We start from the raw sequence: 23,499 nt of genomic DNA, 5'->3' as shown, positions 1-23,499 counted from the left end.
TGTGGCCTCGGGTGGAAATAACCTCTGACTTGTGGGGGCAGCAAGGAGGAGGGCAGCTGCAAGGTGACTGCAACCTCAGCCAGCCCGGAGTGTGTTCCTGCACGTCCAGCACCAGCTTTGCTACCTGGTGCTGCCCTCATGTGGCTATTTCCTGGGAATAGAAGCATCGAATCGCTTGCGTTGGAAACGACCTTGAAGATCATCCAGTCCAACCAGTAACCTCACACTACCAAGTCCACCACTAAACCAGTTAAGGGCAGTACGGCCACCAGCAAAGCGCTGATGCTAAACACCGAGCTGCAACTGCTCTGGAGACCCACAGAAAGAAATTCCCGCGTGATGATACCAACTGTAAGCACCGCGCTCGAGCTGGGCAAAAGGATGTACGACACCTTGACACTGAGATCACAGAATCGTAGAATCGTTTAGGTTGGAAAAGACCTTGAAGATCATCCAGTCCAACCATTAACCTACACTACCAAGTCCACCACTAAACCAGTCAAGGGCAGAGTCATAATTAATTGCATGTTCCCTGCCTTGGTGGCTGGATTATTTTTTAATGAAAGTAAAACTAGGAATCATTAAGGTTGGAAAGGATCTCTAAGATCATCAGTCCAACCATCAACCCAACACCCCCATGCCCACTAAACCATGTCCCAAAGTGCCACCTCTGCCCGTTTTTTGAACCCCTCCAGAGATGGGGACTCCCCCACCTCTCTGGGCAGCCTGTTCCAATGCTTGGCCACTCTTTCCGTAAAGAAATTTTTCCTAATTTCCAACCTAAACCTCCCCTGGCGCAGCTTAAGCCCATTTCCTCTCGTCCTATCGCTAACTACATGGGAGAAGAGACCAACACCCCCTCACTACCCCCTCCTGTCAGGTAGTTGCAGAGAGCGATGAGGTCTCCCCTCAGCCTCCTCTTCTCCAGGCTGAACACCCCCAGCTCCCTCAGCCGCTCCCCACCAGCCCTGTGCTCCAGACCCTTCCCCAGCTCCGTTGCCCTTCTCTGGACACGCTCCAGCACCTCAATGTCCTTCTTGGAGTGAGGGGCCCAAAACTGGACACAGAATAGTGATGTTTGCTCTGTTGTCTAAAAGACAATAATTCAGAGCAGAGCAGAAATAATTCAGAGCACCACGCAAGGCCTTTTTGCTGTTCAGTTGAGCTGATTCCTGTCCTGCAGCACTCTAGGTAACTCGGTTATGTCACCTTGCAAATGGGGTTTTCTCTGTGCATTAGGAGGCAGCAGCCTGCAAAATGCGCTCCCCGGGTTGCGTCTCATCTTAGCAGCAAGAGGAATTTGTGCAGTTTAGGTAAACGATTCCACCTGGCAGAAAAAAGTATCTGCAAAACGCTCGTCGTGTTCAGCGGTTACAACTCAGGAGACTTAATTGCTCGGTGTTTATCAGATGGACTTATGGAGATGTATTGCTCCGCTGCTTAATTCTCTTCACACCGAGCCTGTTTGCACCTCCCGACATCCAGCCCTGCAAACTAAAGCGGCCCAGTGGTGGAAATACAGGAAAGCTGGCATGCAAGGAAAGCTAGTTAGTCTTTATAGCTCTGTTAATAAGCAATAAAATCCAGGCTGCAGCCCCCTTAGTCTGCAAGCAGCCCTTTGCACGAGGGGAAAGGGTGTTACAAGATGAGCTTTGCCTTCCCTGGGTGCGAGCGCACAGTCGCAGACGCTGGGACCTGCCAGGAGCTGCTTTTTTGCTCAGTCATGAGCACAAGCAGAAAGAAAATCAGCTGCCATCCATCTCGCCAGCTACGCAGCAGTGAGAAGGCTTCAGTGCAGAGCATCCTTCCAGCCCCAGGGTTTGAGACATGAACAGCTGCAATTCAGCTTGCGCTGGTGTTTATTTTTCGTATCTATATATATTTTTAATCCCCATACTCGCTTGCTGGCACATTTTCTTCATATCTAGGAGGTGACATTTCCAGTCACTTTTTGCAAGAAATTAGCTGGCAAAGGCAGGCTAAAAACAAAACGTGTGCCTGTTTCGTCTCACTTTCCAAGCTGAGGGGTTTATTTTCAATAGAAAACTGGGACGTTTTATGAATCCCTGCTGCTTCGCCATGTATCTTACAGCCCTTCAGGCTTTATGGGTCTAAGGGATGGATTTGTCTAAGCTATTATTACACACTCTATAATTTATCAGACTTAAATTTAAGGATATCAGCTTGTTGAGGATTTTTATTTCACATTTTTTCACTCTTTCAGCCTTTAAGTGAATATGAAAACTATTAACAGAACCCCGCTTTGGTTCAAAGCTTCGCTAATAAGATTCGTATTGCGCACAAACAAGCCACGATGTTGCAAATTTGACATAAGCTCACATTCAGCACTCTTTTACTCTTCCTCCTTGGGGCGACGCCTTGGTCCGGAGGTGCACGACCTCAAGCCTGGAGGTTTCCCTGACTTCAATCACGGCAGGTCAAAGCCTCCAGGCGCTTTGGAAAAGTCAGCTGGCCAAAGGGTGCCCTCCATCACTATGGAAACACACTTGGGAGCCCATCGGACAAAGCGAGCTTGTCGCATTGAATTTCTGCACTTCATTTTGTTGCTAAAAATCACTGCAAACAGCGCTCATTTCAGAGATGGCGATATTCGGGTACGGACGGAGGGCAGATACCACCCGTGCGCTCAAGATGCTTCCCAGCCGCAGGACGGTGGCACCTCTCTTCGCTCTTCCAAAACATAAATTTGTAATTAGATTTTAATTATTTTTTTTTCTCCTAGAAAACAGACTCTTTGCGTATTTGGAGAAGGAGATTGCACCCTCTTCATTCTTCATCAGATCCATTTAAGAAGGCAGCTTGGGAGCTCGTGTCACACTTTTGCTGCCGGACTCCGAGGCCGATGTAGGGCTCGCCGCCTCTCCTGCACCTCTGGACGCAGCTGTAACACACGAGCAGTAAACCACCATTAGAGAAACCCCCAAACTAGTGCCACTCACCAGCCTGTTCAGGGGAGCGAAGTGCGCTTGTAATGAATACTCAGAGGGGGAGAAATTGTCATAAAGCTCCTAAAATGCTGGGGGTTTGGGGTTTTTTTTTGTTCTGTATGAAGTCTATTTGCTTGCGTAGACCAGACTACCCCTTCTGTAGCCCATGTCCCAGCAAGCCATGCAGCATCCCTTAGAGGCTCACAGGCTGTAGGAGCATCCCTAAAAGTGGGATAACGTCCCCGTCCCGCTCCCTTGGAAAAGCCATGCCAGGGGCTGGCGATATCTTAGCAATCAGACAGTGCTGTTGTACCTCAGCCACTGTCAACCGCTTCGAAATCCTTGCAAGGGAGGGGACAAAGTGTCAGGCTGTCCTGGTAATGCTTTGATTTCTCTATCGAATTAAAGTTTGACTTCCAGCACTCGGTGCAGAGGAAAAAAAATGATGCGAGTTCCAGGAGCAGCTTCAGGTGCTCGGTTATTTGACTCCTCTGCGTTTAATGCCCGTGCCTCTTGCTGACGCTCTTTTGCATTCTGTGCACTCGACAAATAACACGCACATTTGTCGCCGTGCCCTAAAACTTGCAGCAGTTAGGGGCTGCTTATTCAGCTGTGACTTTGTGCTCCAGGATCGGCCGGAGCACATCCGCATCTCCCTCCAGACGTCCCCATCCCTGTCTGCCCACCCCTCTCCTGCCCAAATTCATGCCCCAGCCGTACCAGCAAGTGAGAGTGTAGTTTATCGTCAGGATGGCCACAGCGGCTGCCCAGTGCCAGAAGAAGCACATGGTGATGAACATGATGTTGTTGTGGTCCTTCTCATCCCACATCGGACCTCCCCACGGCTGGAACAGCACGAACCCGATCTGGGTGGAACAAACAATTTATTACCTCGGGGGGGGGAGAAAAAAAAAAAAATGATGTACTCAAACCCTCCAGCATCCCTCTGTGCATCTCAGTTGTCACCATGACCCACGTGGTGACCGAGGGACTTGAGCCCTGACCAGGACAGTGGTTTTTGCTGAGGCAGTGCTGGCCTTGTTGAAGTCCAGCCTTGCAATGAGAGGCCACACAAAGCAAGCCTGCACCTGCGGTCTCTCTTTTTCTGTACAATACCCAGACACAAATGTGCTTCTGCATTGCAGACTCCTAGCCATCCTTTAAAAGCTCCAAATTTCGTATTTTACAATCTCAGCCCAGTTTTTAATCTCTGAATAAACCGTTTGCGTTAGTGCAGCAGACCTGAGGCTGAGAAAGAGGAGGAGAACTCACATTTCTTTTCGGCAGTCTAGTTTTGGGTTATCTCCAGCTGATTTCTTCGCTTCCCCAACTACTACCAAAGCAATCAGCTGGCCGTATTTTTACTCAGCCATTTTATTGCTTGGTGGGGTTTGCATCTTTCCACTAAACCAGAGGGAGTGCTGCAGGGTGCATTAGACACATTAAGCAATTAGTACTTTGTTGTTACATACTGTAAAATGTTGCTCGCTCACTGCGAGCGCTCGCTTTTGCTGTTCCCCCCAGAGAAGCAATAAGCCAAGACAAACAGCTCTTTCAGCAGGAGCAGTCATCAGAGATGACCTGTGATAAGTAAATTTTCATTCTGGGTTATGATCTATTTATGAAGTGAGCCTGGCAAAATTATCCTTCAGAGACGTGCGATTGATACGTGATGTACAGCTTCTTTTCTTCTTTTCTCGTTGCTCTCCTAGCTCGGTGCTCTGCTCTGCAAGAGAAGGCGGAACTGACCTGCCAGAACCATGTTCCTTGGACGATGGTGACACCAGCTCTGAACATCTCCAGGACGATGTTGTCACGGAGGAAGACCTCCAGCATGGTGCTGCAGGCCCCTGAGAAGATGGCGATGAGCAGCAGGGAGTGGATATGCTGATCCAGCATAGGGCGGTGAAGGACGTGGTAATAAAAGAGACAACCTGCCAAAATACGTACCACGCTTAGAGGAGCGTTAGTGATACCAACCATGATCACAGAGCCCTGGTGGAGTAAATCAGCTGCCCGGTTGGCAAGCTGAGACAGGTCACCACAAAAACGAGGGACTCCATGTAGCACCATCCCTCTAGGTCTCCTGGCATCCCACCATGCTGGAGGGATGAGACACCCAACCTTGGGGCAGGAGGATCCGAGCAATACGGGGACCAAAGACAGAGGACAACAGAAAGGTGGTTTTCTTCCCTTGTCAGTGCCATCACCTCTTCAGATCACCTTCCTCTCGCAGCCAGGTTCCTGCTGTGTCCTGCTTTTTTATTGCTAAACATCACCATTTTCTTGGGAGCTGGAAATGATAGATTTCCTTTTCTTACATGCCAAACTGTGCCTGCTGAGCTGTCCCTGCTGCTGCTTCAAAAACCACTGGGATCGGGGAAGGGAAAATAACAAGAGCTGTGCCTTCATTAGGGGGTTTTCTACATAAGCAAGACCTTAATTTCCTAGTGTCTTTTCCCTGCATGATCCAAGAGGGGTCTGAAATCCTGGCTCACGACTTGCGAGACAGCCTGAAGACAAAATGATATTCGTGATGTGCTGAAGCCGGAATAAGTCACTCGAATTTGCCACGTGCAATGCAAACAGATTAGGATGACGAGGTCTGCAGTGCAATTAATGGCTCTCGGGGGGGGAACAGGGGGCATGCAAACAGCTCTGTAGATGTAAGATAAATGCAGCATCCACCAGCCATTTATCATAACGAGGAAGCTCAGTCTGCTGCTGTGTACCGCTGTCACCCCAGAAGTCCCAAACCAGGCAAAGCCAAGACCTATTGATGCCTGTATTTCCCATCTTGCTACAGATTGCCCTTTGGTCATATATCACCTACAACGTGTCCTATCTTCAGGGGCTTTCAAAGCAACATCTCAGTCTGGCAAATTTTGGGCCCTCTGATGCACCCTCCAACATCCCCCCCCGAATTAAGTACCACCTTCTACCAACCTTCAACAAACACAGCCATGGACAGCATGAGGCGATCCAGACCCTGCGGCACCACCTGGGAGACGTAGGTAAAGACGTCCACCATCCCGGAGAGGCCGTAGAAGAGGTACATGGTGGTGTGCTGCCAGTTCATCAGCTTCACCCAGTCGTGGTTCTCCCCGCTGTAGATGTACAAGTGCGGACCGTCCGGGACGAACTGCTCTGCCAGCATCCCTGCACGGACACGCGAGAGCATGCCATTTCTGATGGTTCATTTGCAATCGTGGTTGGTGCTACTCATGGCTGGGGGGCAGTTCTGAAGCAAGAGCCGATGATTTTGCGTTAGGGAGAAAGGACTGGATATAAAAATCAGGCCTGCTGGTATTAGTGGTAGCTCAGCTTCGGGAAGGGGCACGAGACTTGGTCTTTTCACATCAGACTCTATTAGACATCAAGACAAGATGAACATCGAGGACTCATCCTTCCACGTCTGGACCAGTTTCTCTGGAGTAAGGGCTCCAGTACAGTCATCACTACAGGCTGAGAATTTACCAGCATAGCTCGTAAAATATAACCCTTACCTATTAGAGCAAAGACGATTTTGATTCCCCCTTCGATGGCATCCACACGCTGGAAACAATAAATCCTGTGGGGTTTCTTATGTACTTTCTGGCTAAGATATCGCAGCGGATATTTCACAGACCACCAGAGCCCAAAGAGCAGGAAGAAACTGCCTGGAAGCGCATGACCCTTGAAGTTCGCCATCCTGACAACCTCCTCCGGCTACAAGGCAAAGAAAAACAATGTCATTATACAATTTCCACCAGTTACTTGACGTAACGCTGGAAAAAAAATGGGATTTCCCTTTCAGGGAGGCCTGGCAAAGGTTTGACCAGGCACACGGGAATAGGAAGGAACACTGAGAAACCCTCCAAGGGTGAGAGGTGGGAACATCAGGGACCTCTCTGAGGTCCTTGCCCCAAAATTAGGAAATACCCAAAAAAGCCAGAGCCCAGACTAGTTTTGCAGAGGCCCCATATCTGCTGCAATCTCTGATACATCCCAGCCTGAACTTCGCATCTCCTGGGATCCCTCCCAGCAGCAGCCCCTGCTTTTCCTACCCTTCTGTAGTACGAGCGAGAGCATCCGCTGCAGCCCAGGGCAAGGTGGCTTGAGACCAGGCAGGAGAGAAAATAGACAGGGAAAACAGTAAAGTCTAGGGATGAACATCAGTGGGTTTCTTTAGCTCCTTGAACAGCCACAGAAGTGGTGTGCCATGTCCAAAAAATTTTTAAATTAATTCCTGGAATTTTTTCAGCCTGTGGAGGGGGAAAAAAACCCACCCCACACCTATTTCGCAAAGCCAAAGCATTTTGTTAAAAATATAGCTGAAAAAATACCCCAAAAGCTGCTGGAAAGAAGACATTTTGGTTCGGGGCAAAGAAACCAACTCGTTCCCTGCATCACCACCTCCTCCCACCCCTCCTTCTCTCTCCGGAGCATCGCTAAGCCAGGATTTGCACCATGCAGAGCCCGGGGATCCCGGCTGAGCTGCTCGAGCCTCCGTGCCCCTTCGTGCCGGAGCACACACGTGCGCGTTTTGTAGGAGAGCTGGGGGACCCGTTTCCCAGGAGAGTTACAGCAATAAAAACCCAGCCGGCTCCTGTTTGCCATTTGCTGGTTTGCTTAATTAGGTGGAGAAACGATTAGCTTTTTCATGTGGGCTCGAGCATATGTTCGGGGGCCTGCCTTGGCACGATCGCAGGTCGGTTGTGTCAGGCTGGTCAATTAGGATTTTTTTAATTAATAGCAAAGGCTGTGCTGCTGGCACCCAGGGCTTCCTTCTCCGTTTAATAACGCTCCTCTCTGCACCAAGCTGCGCTTAACGTTGGGCAGAGATCGGCTCTCTCGTGGCAACGGATGCCGTCCGTCCACATAGCAATGGGCTGCGTAGTTGGTGCTGGGTCTGACCTCCCCGTCCCAGATGCCCACGACCCGTTTATCTTTAAACTGCTTTCCCCAGCTGCATTTTGGGCTTCAGTCCCCACTTGCTGGAAACATAAACCAAAAGATGTTCTTATTCTGCTATTGCCTGCCTTCTGCATAAAGGGTAATTTGGGCGCAAAGTTGGACATAGCTTGCTGCTGCCAGCCTTTGAGAGGGGAGAGCGGTTGCTTTGGCTTTATTAACATCTGATTTCAGGTCGCTTTGCCCCAGGGACACCTTGTCTCACCCCACCAAGTCTGTGCCCCCGGAGCTCGGCTGCGTGCAGATACCATCTCCCAGCGGCAGCTGTCCCCAGGCAGGAAAATCCACTGGGTTAGATCAGACCTGCTAAAGCCCTGTAGCCGACCTGCCCGATTTGAACTGGTTTCACCAAACCGGCTAATCCAACACCTCAAGGTAAGCAAACATTGCCTCCTTGTGCAAACATCTCCCAGGTGCATGCAGCTACGTGCAGCAGCAGACATCGCTGATGCCCTCGCGGCTTACGCCAGGCTGGTCCCGCAGTCCTGCCGTCGCCAAATACCTATGAGCTATCACGGTGGGTTTCACGCAAACGAATTCAGGAGGGGATTTAATCTCAGGGTGGACAAGCTGTGCATGGAAATATGATTTTCTACTGTATTGGCTAGCAGCTTTGCAGGCAGCTGCTAGCAGCACTGCAAGGCTCTGCCTTATTTCACGACTTAAAAGGAGAGATTTATTGACAGTGGGTAATTAAACACAAAATCAAAGCAAGACGCCGTTTACTAGCAATGCCAGCACAGTCCAGTGGGTTAATACAATAGCCTCTTTAGTCCTTTGAAAGAGACAACCAGGGAATCAGAGCATCCACCTGTATCCCTGTGATTAAGGGAGCAGCATACCTGAGCCAGGGAGATGGCTGAAAAATCTGTATTTTCTGGGTGAGCGGAGAATCCCATCACATACATGCAACGGTATAATATCAAGATAATGAATGAAAGCAGAACTAAACCAATCCCGGAATAGCACGACAAGAAGTACTGCAGCCGTATCACGCCGTATTAATGCTATAACGCTACCACAGCAATATATAGTCAAATATATAACTCCATGACTTAGCTCCAGCAGCTGCATTTTAAAGGCAGATATTTAATGGGACCTGTTGATTTCCCACAGGAGATCGATGCAGTCAGAATGGGATGACCTAAGGGATACACTCAGCAATCAAAGCGGGGAAACTTAAAGGTCACTTAAATGGAGTAGGCACAACCTGGCTGGCCAGCACGTCCGCCTTACAGCGCTTATGTGAGATGGGGTGAGCTCAGCAGGGCGACGGGGACCATTTCGGGGTTGCTGCCATCCGTACCCGCCCGATTGCTCACTAGCAGGAAGCAGGGCAGCTCGCCTGGGACGCGTGACCAGCAAAACTATTTTTCCTGCTTCTCTTCCTCCTCTGAAAACATGCAAAAGTTGAGCACAGGGGGGGAAAAAAAAAAAAACAAACAACAAACCCAAACCAATTATGTTTTCAAGCATGAGCACCGGGGAGGAAACAGCTCTCGTTTATCCCTACAGCTCCAAATGCAGTGAGACGTTGCCTGCAATCAGCCACACTGGGGAAAAGAAAAAGCCGAAGGCCCGGCTGATGTTGGGGTTGGTAGCAACAACCACCATTACGGGGCATCCCCGCGAAGCGTGACTTTGCCCCGTTCCCTCGTCGTCTAACCCGCACATTCCATAACGCACCCGCGTCCCAGCTGGCTTGTAATTAATGCACTTTGCCCCCTGTTTATTACAATGCCGTGCGCTGCGCCGGCTTAATGATTTACTGTTTCATCTGCTCTTATCACCTCCCAAAGGAGCTGGTTTCTTCTTGGTTTATAGCTAATGCACCCAACCACCCGGGGAGGTGTCCGGAGCAGCTGGGAGGATAGCAATGAGCCCGACTAGGCTTTCACCTCCTCTTGCCCTACCGTGGCAGCCACAGATAATCTCTTTTTAGCCAAGCCCTTTGAGTTTTCCAAATGTCTCGTTTGCTTTACCGAGACTTTTTGTTTTGTAGAGGTTTTATTAGTGCATCGATAATGTCTCGGTCAGAGCATCACTTCCATTTTCCCCAGTTTGGAAATCACAGTCTAAAGTTCGCCATCGGAAACAGCTCGCAGCCATCACCCCTGCAATTAACTTTGCCCTTCGACCTCTGCAAATCAGGCAGTTCAGACACACTAGAGCTGGTTTGCTCGCCGTGGGACCTGCCCCGGAGCATCTGCGGGTGTCAGGGATGGTCCCCGGGGAAAGGCTGACTCAGTGAAGACGAGAAATGTTTTGGCTTGCAAAAAAAAAAAAAAAAAAAATGCTGAGCTCAGGCTGAGCTGGGGAATGCCACTGAGGTGCATATCTGGAAATAACAAAGTTATTTCCAACCTTCTAGAGGTGGTTTGGGTCTCCTCGTGCTGCATCTGAGACTGCAGCAGAGCATCAAACCCCGCCCTACAGACTGACAGCAGCTGAGCTGCTTCGGCCAAAAACGCATCCTCCATCGGCCCATTTCCTACCCCGTATGCTCTTGGGGTGCAGCACGTCTTCCTCTGAATACAACATGACCAACCCCACAGCCCAAATACGCCACCAGTGAGTCGAAAAGGCTGGGAGGGAAGGCAGTGGTCCAGCAACAGGATGAATGGAGGAGAAAACATGGCAGCGAGGTAACTGCGCCTCTGCGGACAGAAAGATGGACGAGAAGACACCCAAGAGATGTCAGGAGAGGCTTCGCCTACAAATATGAGCTCTCCTGTTGCCCGCTGTCTGCCTGCGCTGCCTCACTCCATTACCAGCGCTGTCTTATTCGTCTGCAGAGGCACTTCTAATCATAGCAGCACTTCCATTAGCTCCCCTAGGAGTTGGATCCCTAATGCATTAATGTCAGACTAAAACCCCACTCTGAACCATTTCATCCCATTATCATCGGTTTTTCTTCTACCCCTGCCTCCATCTGCACCAGGGAGCGTTAACGGTGACACCGAGCAATCGTGTTATTTGTTACTAATACTGGCAAGCCCAGCCACTTCTGCCAAACCAGGAAAGCAACTTTCCTGCCTCTAAAGGATCCTTAGGGGTTTTAGTCTTAGGTTAAAAACTATCATCATCATCGGAACCTATTAGGCTCAATTGCTGGGGAATATCTGAAGGACCATCAGGTACTGCAGGAGCTTGTACAGCGGCTGCTGATAGGCACACGAGATACACCGAGCTAATCCTAAAAGAAAGGCCTGCCACCATGGGAAAATTCAGCATGGAAGTTCAAACTGGGATGAAAGCTTCAAATTCGGGATGCTGGACCCGAGGTCTATTTAATAGACACAATGGACCCACCTGAGAAGAGATGCTGGGGGGGAGAGAGACCAAAAAGCTGATGATGGAAAGGTTATATTGGTCTGCCTGCTACCGCTCTTCCTTATGCTGCCTCTTTTTGCCTCCTGTTTTACAGGTCCCTGCTTTGGGCTCTCCATCCCTACCCCTGCACTGCGCCTGGCCATCAGGGGAGCAGCAAGAGGCAGCTCCAAGTTCCAGCCCAGCAGAGACAGCTGAGAACTAAAACAAATCACCCAAAGCCATCTTAATTACAGGGGCTCGGAGCAGGCGCTTCGTCATCCTTTTGCTTCTCTTTACGACCTGCATTTGTTTATTTGTGGTTTTAAGGCAACGAGGTCTGACTTTAAAAATGATCTGTTTTGGGAAATGCACGTTACCATCTTAAAAGCCATTTTTCTTGGCCTGTGCGTGATGGCTAAGAGATTAAAGTGCTTTCAAAAGGTGGTGGTTGCCATGGGACTCGGCAAGCCAAGGTCTGCGCACCAAACTGCCTCTCCAGCTCCGCGATGTGCGATGATGGAACATCCCGGACTCCACCAACCCCTACTACCTCACAAGTACCGGCAGAAAGCAGCGACTCAAAACCAGCATTACCGCCACCGGCAATGCTGCAAAAATCCGTATTTTCCAAAGACAAGATGATTGCTCATCCTAAAACTCTCCCGATTGCCCCTCAACACGACACAAGCCAAGCGCTCCTCCCAGCTGCCTTTGACAACCCTCAAAGAAAACTGCCCAAGGCAAGCTACTAAATAAACCGTTTCCATTGCAACATATCCCCGATATATCCAGTTATTCACCTTGACCACGTACACCTCAGCCTGTTGAGTAACGCAGATGCACCTCAATGTATTAGACAGCTATGGCTGCCCGACACAAACCTCTGCAAGCGCCCCGTGCCTCGGCGATTGCACCCTGTGCTGCAAGAGCAAGATGTTAATTAGGTTTTTTAACGAGAAGCTGGTAGGAAGACGGAAGAAACCCTTCCCCAGCAGTACCCAGCTACGGGAGGCACACCATCCCTCGAGCAGGGCAGTCCCCTGGGCTCTGGTTTTCCTTCTCATCTGCACATTTTGGGGCACTAAAAGAGATTTTTCTGGGCAATTCTGTGGGGAGAGAAGGGTGGGGAGAGAGTTTCTAGTTCAGTGCACACAGCAGCAATTTCAGTCTAGCGGCTAGACAGAGCTTTTGCATTTAATTTGGCTGGGAGTAGAGCAGGGAGCTGGTGAGGGCTTCTTGCAGGCAGCCCAGCAAGGGGCTCGGGGGATTTGGGGGGGCCCGCTTGCCCCCAGGCTGCCCCGCTCTCACCTCTGCCTGCTTTCTGACCCCACGTATCGTGTTTATTTTTCAGCTTCCTCCTTGGGAAATGCTGCTGCCCGTTTGCTGGGCTGCCCCATCACGTCCCACCACCGCAGCCCAGCCTGGCAGGGGTGGCAGCAAACCCCCCCTCTGCCCCGTCCCACCAGGACCCCGGGGCAGTGGGACACCCCGGTGGGTCGAGGAGGGCAGAACCCACACTCCCCGTGTCCCCCCCACTTTGCTTTCCCAAGGGGAAAAAGCTCGCCCACCCTGACCCCTCTCCTCCGTCCCTACGGGGCTGGTTTGGTCCTAAATTTAGGGGTCACCCTACCCCCACCCACCCAAAGGGAGGGCAGGTGGGGTCCCTTCCCCTCCCAGCTACGGGTGGGCAAGTCCCCACGGCTCGGGGTGACTTTCCACCCTCCTCCTCAGCCCCTTCCCAACACGAAGCCCCCTCCTCACGCCGGCCCCAGCCAGTGGAGTCTTACCTGTCCCACTGAGCCCGCTGCCGCACCTGCGCCCAGGTGAGCCGTGCTCCTCCCCTGCCTGCGGCTCCTGCCTCCTCCCTGCCAGCCCCAGGTGCTCCCAGCCTCCCCCAAACCCCGGCCAGAGGGGAGAGATGACCCAGGACACATAAAAAAAACCCAAACAACCCACCCCTGGGCACAGCAGGTGCTTTAATTTCCAGTTTTCTCCCCCAAAAACTCACCTGCGACTTCCTGACTTGAAAAACCAGCCGTCTCAAGGCTTTTCCCCTACACCTTTATTTTTTCATGTTTCATTGCAATGATTAAATTTATTTCTATCGCACTGCCCCATCACCCACCTCCTGCAGGGACCAGGGGGGGCTGCCTGGGCCATTACCCTACCCCCACCCGGGTCCCCGCAGCCCTCGGCGCAGCCCCGGCCACGAAACACTGCAGAATGGATTAATTTCTTTGAAGCACTTCATTTTCTGTGCTTCCCAGGTCATGATGGATGCTCCTCCGGGGATCCCCGCTCATAACCCATATTTCAACTCGGAACGCAATTTTCTGACCAAGCCTCCTATAAAATGTAGTTTATTCTTAATAATACTTTCCACTTTCATCTCCAGCCCTGCAAGTGCTTTACAAATGTTAAATAATTAACCCCCATGACGCCCTTGGGAGAGAGGTAAGCATTATTATCGCTATTTGTAAAAGAAGCACTGACAGAGCCTTCTGTGCAATAGCCCTGGGTTTAACTCACTTTTACGGAGCAGCGCAGGTACTTACAGCACTGAGAACAAAATACACCTGCCACGGGGAATTTGTAGTAAGAAAGCCGAATTTGAATGTCTTAAATATATCCTCCTTGTTTTATAAATGACTTCATGGTTCGAAGCGCTGTCTGGCAATCCCCTGTCTTTTTTTATTCTTATTATTTTGATTTATTAAAAGCAAATCTGTTCCCTCACCCTGTCCCGCAATGTTGTTTAAACAGGTGACTTCTTGTAAAAATAATTATCCATTAATTCATCCTTCCTCACCTCTCGGAGAGGTGGGCGCTGCTGGAAGGAAGGAAGCATCCTGCAGGCATCCTCTCGCCGCTGATTTTATCGGCGGTGGGGTTGGATGCCCAAACCATGTGTGTTTTTTCAGGTGGAGCGATTCAAATTTTCCAGAGGCAAAAGCCAAGCTGCAGGCATTTCTTTTCTCCAGTTAGGCAGCTCCTCCATTAAATTACTTCATGAATGTCCTAGGAGCTTGCTACCATTTTAATGCGTGTTCCGCAACCCCTGGAATAAATCAGAATAAAGTGGGGTGCTGCAGGCACATTGGGAGGCTTTATCCAAAAAAACCCTACACCTGAAACTGAGGTTGAGAAATAAATGGGAGGAAAACAAGTGGTGAGATGGAGGGCCTGGAAACATGGGGAATTATTTAGCTGGGGAGTTCCTGCCTCTCTGCGCAAACTCATGGAAAAAAAACAGGGGATGTCTGAAAATGCAAATGAGACACCAAAAATGCCATGCAAAAATCTTGGTCGTTAGTGATGGAGTTGCTGGACCTGGTACAGAAATCCCACAGCTCCTCTCGTCTTGAAAGGCTCGGTTTAGCTCAAAACTAAACCTGCAGCTAAATCTGACTCTGAAATGGAAATTTGCCCCTACCGAATGCTCTGCTGCATCATGTTGGTGTTTCTTGGCTACCAGGATTTGCACCGTCAAATATTTGCAGAACAAAACCACAGGGGGTGTGGGGGGGTGGATCTTACTATAAGGAAACAAATAACCTCTCCATGTGTATTTATTGTAGTAAAGACCATCCTCAGCTGGAGGTTCAACCGAATCCGACCTCAGCAAAACTTCTCATTTCCCTGTGGTCCAGAGCAACCACTTCCCAATAAAACACATTTAAAAAAAAAAAAAAAAAAAGAGTAATCTCTAATTTATAACTTTGTTTTCACTGGGGCTCAGCCACCTTTTAAAACCCTCACAGTTCCTTAAACGGCCTCGAAATCGCACGTGAAGGCTGCAATTCATCTAACCTGTGCCCAGATTTTGGCCTCTCACCAGCCACGGGCACCGGGCTACCACTGGAGGTGGTGGTCCTGGGCACCACATGGCACCGCTCACCTGGCCAAAAAAAAAAAAGCCACGGCTCAAGTGCTGATCAGCAGCTTTTCCAAAGCGGGTTGCCTTTGCATGAAATCGGTCCTGGAAAAAACTCGCAATTCCTATTCTAGGGGGGGTTTTGAGGCATTGGGAAACTCTTTGTGTCCTGCTCATCGCTGATTTCCCACCTTCTGATGTCTCTTCTCTCCTGCAGCCCCTGAACATATCCACAGCGCCTCTGAGAGCCAACAGCAGCCTGCCAGTCCCTTCATCCCGTGCAAAGCTGCAGGGAGCCACCAGGAAAGCAGGAGGCTGTTGCTCTCAGAAACATCTCAGGATGCCCTCCGGGAGGATAACGTGCTCTTCGGCACCTGCCATCTCCAAGGATGCAGCGTTAGACACAGGCCGGAGCGCGCAGTAGATTGAATCGTTGAGGTTGGAAAAGCCCTTTAAGATCATCCAGTCCAACCATTAACCTACACTGCCAAGTCCACTCTAAGCCAATCAAGGGTAGACCAGACTGAACCATGTCCCCAAGTGCCACCTCTGCCCGTTTTTTGAACGCCTCCAGGGATGGTGACTCCCCCACCTCTCTGGGCAGCCTGTTCCAATGCTTGACCACCCTTTCCGTAAAGAAATTTCTCCTAATTTCCAACCTAAACCTCCCCTGGCGCAGCTTGAGCCCATTTCCTCTCGTCCTATCGCTACCTACTTGGGAGAAGAGCCCAACACCCCCCTCCCTGCCCCCTCCTGTCAGGCAGTTGTAGAGAGCGATCAGGTCTCCCCTCAGCCTCCTCTTCTCCAGGCTGAACACCCCCAGCTCCCTCAGCCGCTCCCCACCAGCCCTGTGCTCCAGACCCTTCCCCAGCTCCGCTGCCCTGCTCTGGACACGCTCCAGCACCCCAATGTCCTTCTTGTGCTGAGGGGCCCAAAACTGGACACAGCATTCCAGGTGCGGCCTCCCCAGCGCCGAGCACAGGGGCACAATCACCTCCCTGCTCCTGCTGGCCACACCATTCCTGACACAAGCCAGGATGCTGTTGGCCTTCTTGGCCACCTGGGCACACTGCTGGCTCATGTTCAGCCGCTGTCGACCAACAGTAGGAGCAGTAGGAAGAGGAGGGAGCGACGCGTAAATTTGCTCGGGAAGAGCTCGGAATTAATCGCTCGGAGACACGAGGGAAATGGCGGAGTGTCAGAGCCAGGAGATTGGTTCCCTCGGCTTTGTGTGCTGGCAGAGGGCACGGGTGAAAGAGTCGTCTGCCACGTAGACGCGCATCTGGGCAGATGAGCTGCGCAGGTTGCCTGCAATTTTAGGATGCGGGAAAATTGGAAAACAAGCTGGAGAGCTGCCTGGCACACTTGCCCAGACACAGCTACTTATGCGGTCCCTCACCGGGATATCGATGTGTTTTCCAACCAAGATAATTACACTTTGCTTTCCTTCCCCACCTCCCGCACCCATGCACGGGCGCGTATGAAACCTGCCTAAAGGAGCGGGTGCTGTGCGACGTAGCACCCGCCGCAGGCAGAATAGCTGCAGGAAAATGGTTGCACACCTACACTCCCCCCCATTTTTAAATGAGCCAGCTCCTACAGATGCAACAGCAAGCAGCTCTGTCCCACCAGCCTTCCTGGAACCCAGGGAAGCATCCCTTCAAAGCATCCTCCCATCCCGGCGCTGTCTGTGCTCAGCTGAGCACCTACCCATCGCATGCAACCCAGATTTGCAGTGATGCTGAAACACCTTGCGACAAGGGAAGGGGCAGAAACCTGCAGCTGCCTCCAAACTACCACCGGGACAATTTGCTCCTCACCGTGGGCAGCTCTGGACCCCTCGCAGGGTGCAAGGGGGAGCAAAAAGAGCCCCAGGGAGACGCAAACTGGGAATTAGCAAAGGAGATGGCAAGGGACTCACTGAATTCTGCTCGAAACATGACCTAATTCTTGCAAACGCCCCATTCCCTCGCACAGACGTCTAGGAATGAGTTTGCCAGATGGCAGAAGAAGAAGATGAATAAATCCGATACGGCACATCTGCAGCTGCAGAGAGCAAACAGCATCCGTGCACGGCCGGGCCGAAAAGGAATCGCTTTGGGGCAGAGCTTGGCAAAGAAAGCAGACACAAGCAAAAGAAAAAACCAAAGGTTTCTATTATAGCCCCGCCGTGAACAGGTCTGAGACCCCAGCTGGGTAAAAACAGGCGAGAGGGGACTGGAATTAAATAAAAGCTGGGAGAGCTCAGCCACGATGAGATTCAAACTGCATCAGTCCCAGCCAGATGCCAGCACTACAGAGTGCTTGGACAAGGCAAAAGTGTTAATAAGGGACAGAAGATCATTCAAAAGAAAAATTGTGTAGCCAGGTAAAAGAAATACAAGAGAAAACAAAGGCGGAGAGCAAGAAAACAGTGAAAAACAACAGAAAGGGAGACAGGGAGAGGTGGTGAAGGTTAAAGGTTAAAGCAATTGCACCAAAAAGGGAGCACACAGTGGGCAAAACTCTGTGGGAAATTTTAAAAGGGGCAAGCAGGGTAAAAAGAATAACTCACAGCTGATGCAGAGCAAAAAAAAGCAAGCAGGCAAGGAAACGCTCGATGAAACCACCTCCATCCCTGTGTCAGAGAGGGCTGGCAGCAGCAGCACCTGCCGGGAGGGTACGGGCAGCCCCTGCCCACAGCTGCCTCAGCGCTGTGCCATTAGTAATGCCAGCTGGGAGCCCGGCAAAATCAAACCTTCAAATCCTGGGAGCTGCCCCTGTTTATTCCTGCAACCATCATCCTCTGCACAACTGCAGCGCTTCTCGGCTAAATAAATTGCCATTTTTTTTTCCCAGGGCCTTTTAAAGGGAGAGGAAGGGCACAGAAAAAAAACAAAAAACCAAAAAAACCCCAAATCCCAAACCAACTTCCCAGAAGTTTGATTTCGGTTTTTTTTTTTTTTCCCCTCCCTGCTTCAAGCTGCCATTCAGCAGTGAGTGGAGCAAGGGCACATCTCGGTGGCAGAGGGAGGAATGTCACCTCCCCAGCCCCGAGCTGAGCTGGCCCTTGCTGTTTGTACCCGTGTCACCTATTAAAATAAGTGGCATTTATTTGGGGATTCGATGATCTTCAACATCTGGAGCTGGAAGAATGTTGGTGTGGCGATCGGGGGCGTGAAGCTGCGAGGGATGGGCAGGAGCAGATGTGGTGGGTAGTTTCATCTGAAAAGAGAGGGAAAATTAGTTTGTCATCTTGACACATTAACACTAAACTCCTTTTAAATTACGTTTGGGAAATGTTGTCGTTAATACTGATATTTACTTTTTCTTCTTCCCCGTATTTATCATCAGTTATAATTTTTGCCTGCTGTTACCCTCCTCCCCCAGCACTCCAGCTCCAGCTTTTTCCTCAGCAAACATTTATAATTTCTGCCAATATTCAACATTCTGATCATTCCTAAAAGTTGCACTTCATCAAACCCATAGCCGGGGACAAGAGCAAATTCAAAACCTGCTATTTATTGACCTTTCGCAACAGAAATACAGCCCCGATGTGCTGCAAGCCAGCATCGCCCCAAGCTCTGCAGAAGCGACCTTGGACGGCGAAGTGTTTCAGCCTGCCGTGTAAATCCATGCCCAGGAAGGAGGATGCTTTGGAGGGCCGTGGGAGGCAGGTGCTGGGATTTTGGGGAGCAGCTTTCTCACCTGAGAGCTTGCGCAAGGGATCTGCGGTGTTGAATGGGAAAAGAGGCGGCAGCAATTAGGGAAGGTCCTTGCGGATGCAGGGACAAGGCTTGCGGGATGCTGCTGCTCGTCCCGGTCTTGGGGACCGGCCGTCACCTGGCGCGCCCAGATGTGTCTCGGGTGTGCAGAAATGAACCCCAGAAAAATTTGGGAACACTAGGTGGTGCTGAGGGCCCACAGAAAGGCTCCCGTGCCGCCGCCGCCAAGAGATGCTCAGGGGTGTGAGGGTGCTGGCCTGGGGGACAGGGGGGGCTGCATCCCCATTTTGGGGCTGGCTTTCCACTCGTGGAGCTCAGCTCGCAGCCAGCCCCGCGCTGCCGGTGAAACGCTCCTTGTGTCACTTTGTCATAGCCCTCCCTCTGCTAAAAGCACTTTGCAGCAGCTGGGCTGCGGCACTGGTTTTAGGAAGACCAGCTCTAACCTGGTCCCTTCCCCTCCTTTTCTGGGGTTGTACCAGACATCACATCCCTGTTTTAGCAATGGGGAAACTGAGGCACGGCATTCCCCCGGGGCAGTTTCCATCCCCACCCGCTGTCCCAACCCACCCGGCAGCATCGCTTTCCCAGCGAGGAGGTAGCATTGCCTTTGGGTGAGCCAAGGGGTTCAAACCATCCTTAAAAAAAAAAAATAAGGATTGCAGCAAAGTGCCTGTTTTCAGCCACCGATCTCTTTGGCGCTGCGGCTTTTGCATGCATACTTGAGTTTTCCAGCCTCCTCTGAGAAATGAGGGGGCTGCTAATTAGGGTGAAACCCACTCAGGGCTGCCCCCCCTCCCGTCTCCCCCAGCCCCCTTCGCCCACCACCTCCCATTCCTCCCCGCCGCCCGCGGGCTCCGGTTACACCGTGGGTCCGTAAACAGCGTCTAAAATAATTGCGCAGTTGTCACCGTTGGGCAGGGGAAGGGCGGGAGGACTATTTTAAAACACCCGGCTTAGCCCAAAGGGCCGAGGGGATTGCGGCACGGCCCAGCTGTCCCCGCCGAACGCAGGCGGGCACTTCAAAGTACCAGGCGGGATGCCTCAGCGCCAGCCTGTCCTCGCCGTTTCGGCCGGGGAAAGGAGCCAGGCTGGCCGGGGACAAGCTAATGGTGTTTTGACGTGATGTTTCAAGAGCAATTGCTGGGGCTCGGGAGATGCGGGGAGCAGCTGGAAGGGAGCTGGGGGTGATGGAGGGAGGATGGCTGCAGGGTGGCGGGGATAAGAGGGACGTTGGGAGAGGGATGCAGCCACGGTGAGGTTGCACATCCTATTTGACTTTAGAAATTGGGGGAAAACCCCAAAGCAGAGGGATGGCGCAGTGCCTCTGCTCAGATGCTGCAGGCCCCGGTCAGGGGGCAGAGAGACGTGAGCCCGAGGAGAAGCAGATCTCACTGTAGCTTTTCTCCTTGTCCTGTGCCACTTCCGACAGCAACGCCGCCAGCATCTCCTCTCGCCGAGACAAAACTCGGAGTCTGGCGGAAAAGGGAAACACATCTCCTAATCTCACAGGACTCCCAAGCTGTGACCATGCCTTGGTTGTCAAGGCAGGGCTTCCCCATAGCTCCGGGCCAAAAGACAATACTTTTTATGCTGCCTATATTGTCAGGGCTGGTGATTAAAGCGTTATCGGTGCTTGTCAGCCCTAAGCAAAACCCAGCCAGGCATTCCCTTTGGTTAGCGTGAGGCTGGATGGCCAGGAGAAGACAGGGATGGTGTCTTCATCTTGGCCTCTTAATTGGCCTCTTGCTCTGCCCGCAAGCCAGCAGGACTGCCCTCCGTCCTGATGGTCGCCTGTTGCTGTGAAAAGGGGATGCTCAGCTGGGGCAACTCTTCGAGGGTCTCCGCTTTATTTTGCGCCATTTCTCCGCAAGCCACTAAAGCACACTGCCTGCACGCTTCCCGCATTTAGATTTCCAGGGATTTTGTATCCAACCCGGTGACCTTCCTGTCCCCTACACGGTCCTGCTGCCTTGGCCATCGGGGTGAATTTACCCCCCCCCGAGTCAACCCCCCCAGAAGATGAACAGCCTCATAAATACCAGACTCCCTTGTCCGTACGCTTCTTGTTCCTCCAAATCACCCTCCCCTCCCTTTCCCAGAAATACTGGGCACTAGCTAGCCCTGAACTTTGATTTTTGGGGAAAAAAACCCCATAATTAGCATGCTGATCCATTGGGCGTTGCCACTTTTCACAGCTCTCATTCATCACTCACCTCTTGCCTGCGCGAGGCAGGGGTTAACACATAAGGACTGAGTCTGCTCCTCCACTGCCACATGAATTGAGGAAAGCGTGAGTAAGGGAAGGTATTTTGTCACACCCTCGCTTGTGGTGCAGGCTCCCATCCGTCTCACACCTCAGCTCCATCAGATATACCCACCTGGCTGGGCCGAGCCATGCGCAGGCAGATGTGTGGGATGCTTTCAGCCTTGCACCCAGTAGAAACGACTTCCCCAAAGCCAGCTCTCCCCTTCCATGAATAATCAACTATTTAAGGTCTCACGTAAAGACCATCAAGGGTTTTCCCGCATGTCCTGTACAGCGGACGTATCTGGATAACCATGACGTGCTATCCTGAGCTTGTGGTTAAATGGGGGGAGGTTTGCAAACTGAAACGGGGCTTTACCTGAAGCGAGGACAAACCATTTAGGAATTGCGTGCCCGTCTCGGAGAGGCCGAAGGCTCAGACCCCTCGCAAGGTGAACCCAGAGCAATTCCCAGCGCCAGGCAAGAGCCGTCTTTCAGCAGTTGCGAGCCATTTATTAGATGGGTTTGAACGCTTCTGCAAAAGCTGAGCCTGGGGCATGGAGGTGGAGGGGGCAGACAAATGTGAAGGGGGAAAAAAAAAAAAAAAATCTGTGTTAATTACCAGTCCATTTGTATGATGTGAAGCTGCCCCGGTCCGTCATCTTGTCCGCCTGAGCCGCAGTTTGTCGGGTCTTCGGCTTTCATGCCGGCGTCCCAGTGGGACCCGTGTTTCTCCGCATTGCCATAGGGATGGCAGCTGCAGCTGACTTCTCCCGTTAGAAGGGACCGCCGGCGCTCCAGAAACCATTTCAGGAGCATTTGTCGCAACAGCTTCTGCTAATCTCTCTTTCATTTGTAATTATTTTCTCGCCCAGGCGCTCAGACACCGGAGCCGTGCTCCCAGCCCGCCCCTGCAGCCTCACGGGAGCATCGTCGGCCGCGCTTGGGGATGTCGTGGTGAGATAAAAAAGGATGCGGGGGCCGAGATGGTCTTGCGAGGAGGATGGTGGGCTTCAAACAGGCTGGGGCTCCTCCGAAGGCGTTTGAAGTGGGCTGAGGGGTGGAGCCGGCAGCCTTTGAGGCAGCCTGCGCCATCTCGGCCAAGAATAATTGAACAAATAGTTTATCTGGCGAACCAACAGCTGTAGGGAACAGGCGATTTCCAGAGGATTAGGGGAGAGCTGTGAAAGGGAGCTCCCACGGGAAGCCTAAAATCCTGATCTTGAATTCAACCAGCCAAGAACACATGTTGGAGCCTTTGACTTACTTTCTAAGCAACTTTTTCTCCCCCCACCCCCTTTTTTTTCCAAACTGCTCCACAAACCAAAAAATTTTAGTTGTTGAAGCACAAAGCAGGAAAATAGGGTCCATGGGAGAGAGATGAATTATTTACTGGCAGTTGATTTCTAAATGGGGTTTTCCTATGTTATTTTGATCTAATCCTGGTAGTATTATTGTAACTTCTTTTTCCCCCAGCATTTCCATTTATTGGGTTTTATGTTCATAGCAGTCACCAGCAAGGCAAGGAAGCAAGAGAGATGACTTGTCAAGCAAAGCTGAGCCACAACGCGGAGTTGGGATGTGCTTTACCTTGCAGCCGCTTTACGTTGCAGCCTCTTCTTCCTCTGCCATGGCACAAACACCCAAAACAAACACTCTACACCCAGCTGCTGTTTTGCCTGGGGTAACGTCAAAGCAGATCTAATCCCAAACCCCTCAGCTTTTGATTGCATGTGAGCAGATACAATTAGAGATGAAGATAAGGTGCCTCGGGAGTGGGTTGCAGCTCAGCTATAGAAACCGCTTCTATGTCTTGTCCCACGGAGTGCTCCAATCTCAACCTGAAGGATCATGTCTGGAAGAGATCATCCCGGCTGTGCCCCACACCTCCCCTCCCCAAAGGCAGATGCTGCACCGCCTCTGAACCAGTCCCTCCTAAAACCTTTCTGCGAAAGCATTTGCTCTCGCTTGGACACAGATTACAGCTTTTTCTGGCGTTGTTTGCAAAGTCAGGAGCCTTCAGTAGCCAGGGCTCACATCTCTCAAGAGTCAAGAGGCACAGAGGTGGCACTGTAGAGTTGGAGATGCTCAGGCAGTGCCTCCAGCACACACTGTACGCCCTCTCAAAACACCTGCAGACCACCTCAAAACCATTTCAATCCACCTGCAGGCACCCACAGAGGAGTGAAACCCAGGGAGCATCACGAGGGATGAGCCCACCCTGGCCAGAGAGATGGGTCTATAAGAGCTAGGATGAGCTGCTGGCTTGACTTCCCTCGCTCTCCCTTCGCCGCAGAGCCAGGACAACCAGCTTTGATTAAACGTCTCATTTTCAAACAGCCACATGAGATGAAAACCCTTTTCCCAGCCAGAGGCAGACTCTGGTCACCCATATGGCCGGGCACAGCAGACCCTGCAAGCCCAACACCAAAATCATATACACGTAGTCACTCCAGAACAGCC

The 23,499-nt window shown here is 51.4% G+C and overlaps 1 protein-coding gene across 1 annotated transcript; it reads right to left on the bottom strand.

The window, feature by feature from the left end:
• Window positions 1-2,787: 2,787 nt before the first annotated feature.
• LOC104036046 (transmembrane protein 45B) lies at window positions 2,788-22,131 on the bottom strand. The gene is given in 9 exon segments (XM_009489524.2): window positions 2,788-2,902; window positions 3,669-3,814; window positions 4,698-4,882; window positions 5,895-6,107; window positions 6,455-6,656; window positions 20,184-20,263; window positions 21,416-21,452; window positions 21,454-21,586; window positions 21,908-22,131. Coding segments are annotated over 9 exon segments (1,335 nt in total).
• Between the last annotated feature and the right edge of the window lie 1,368 nt (window positions 22,132-23,499).

The sequence above is a fragment of the Pelecanus crispus genome, chromosome 19 (assembly GCF_030463565.1).
Source record: "Pelecanus crispus isolate bPelCri1 chromosome 19, bPelCri1.pri, whole genome shotgun sequence".
Lineage (NCBI taxonomy): Eukaryota > Metazoa > Chordata > Aves > Pelecaniformes > Pelecanidae > Pelecanus > Pelecanus crispus.
This window is presented reverse-complemented; position numbering and strand designations above follow the sequence as displayed.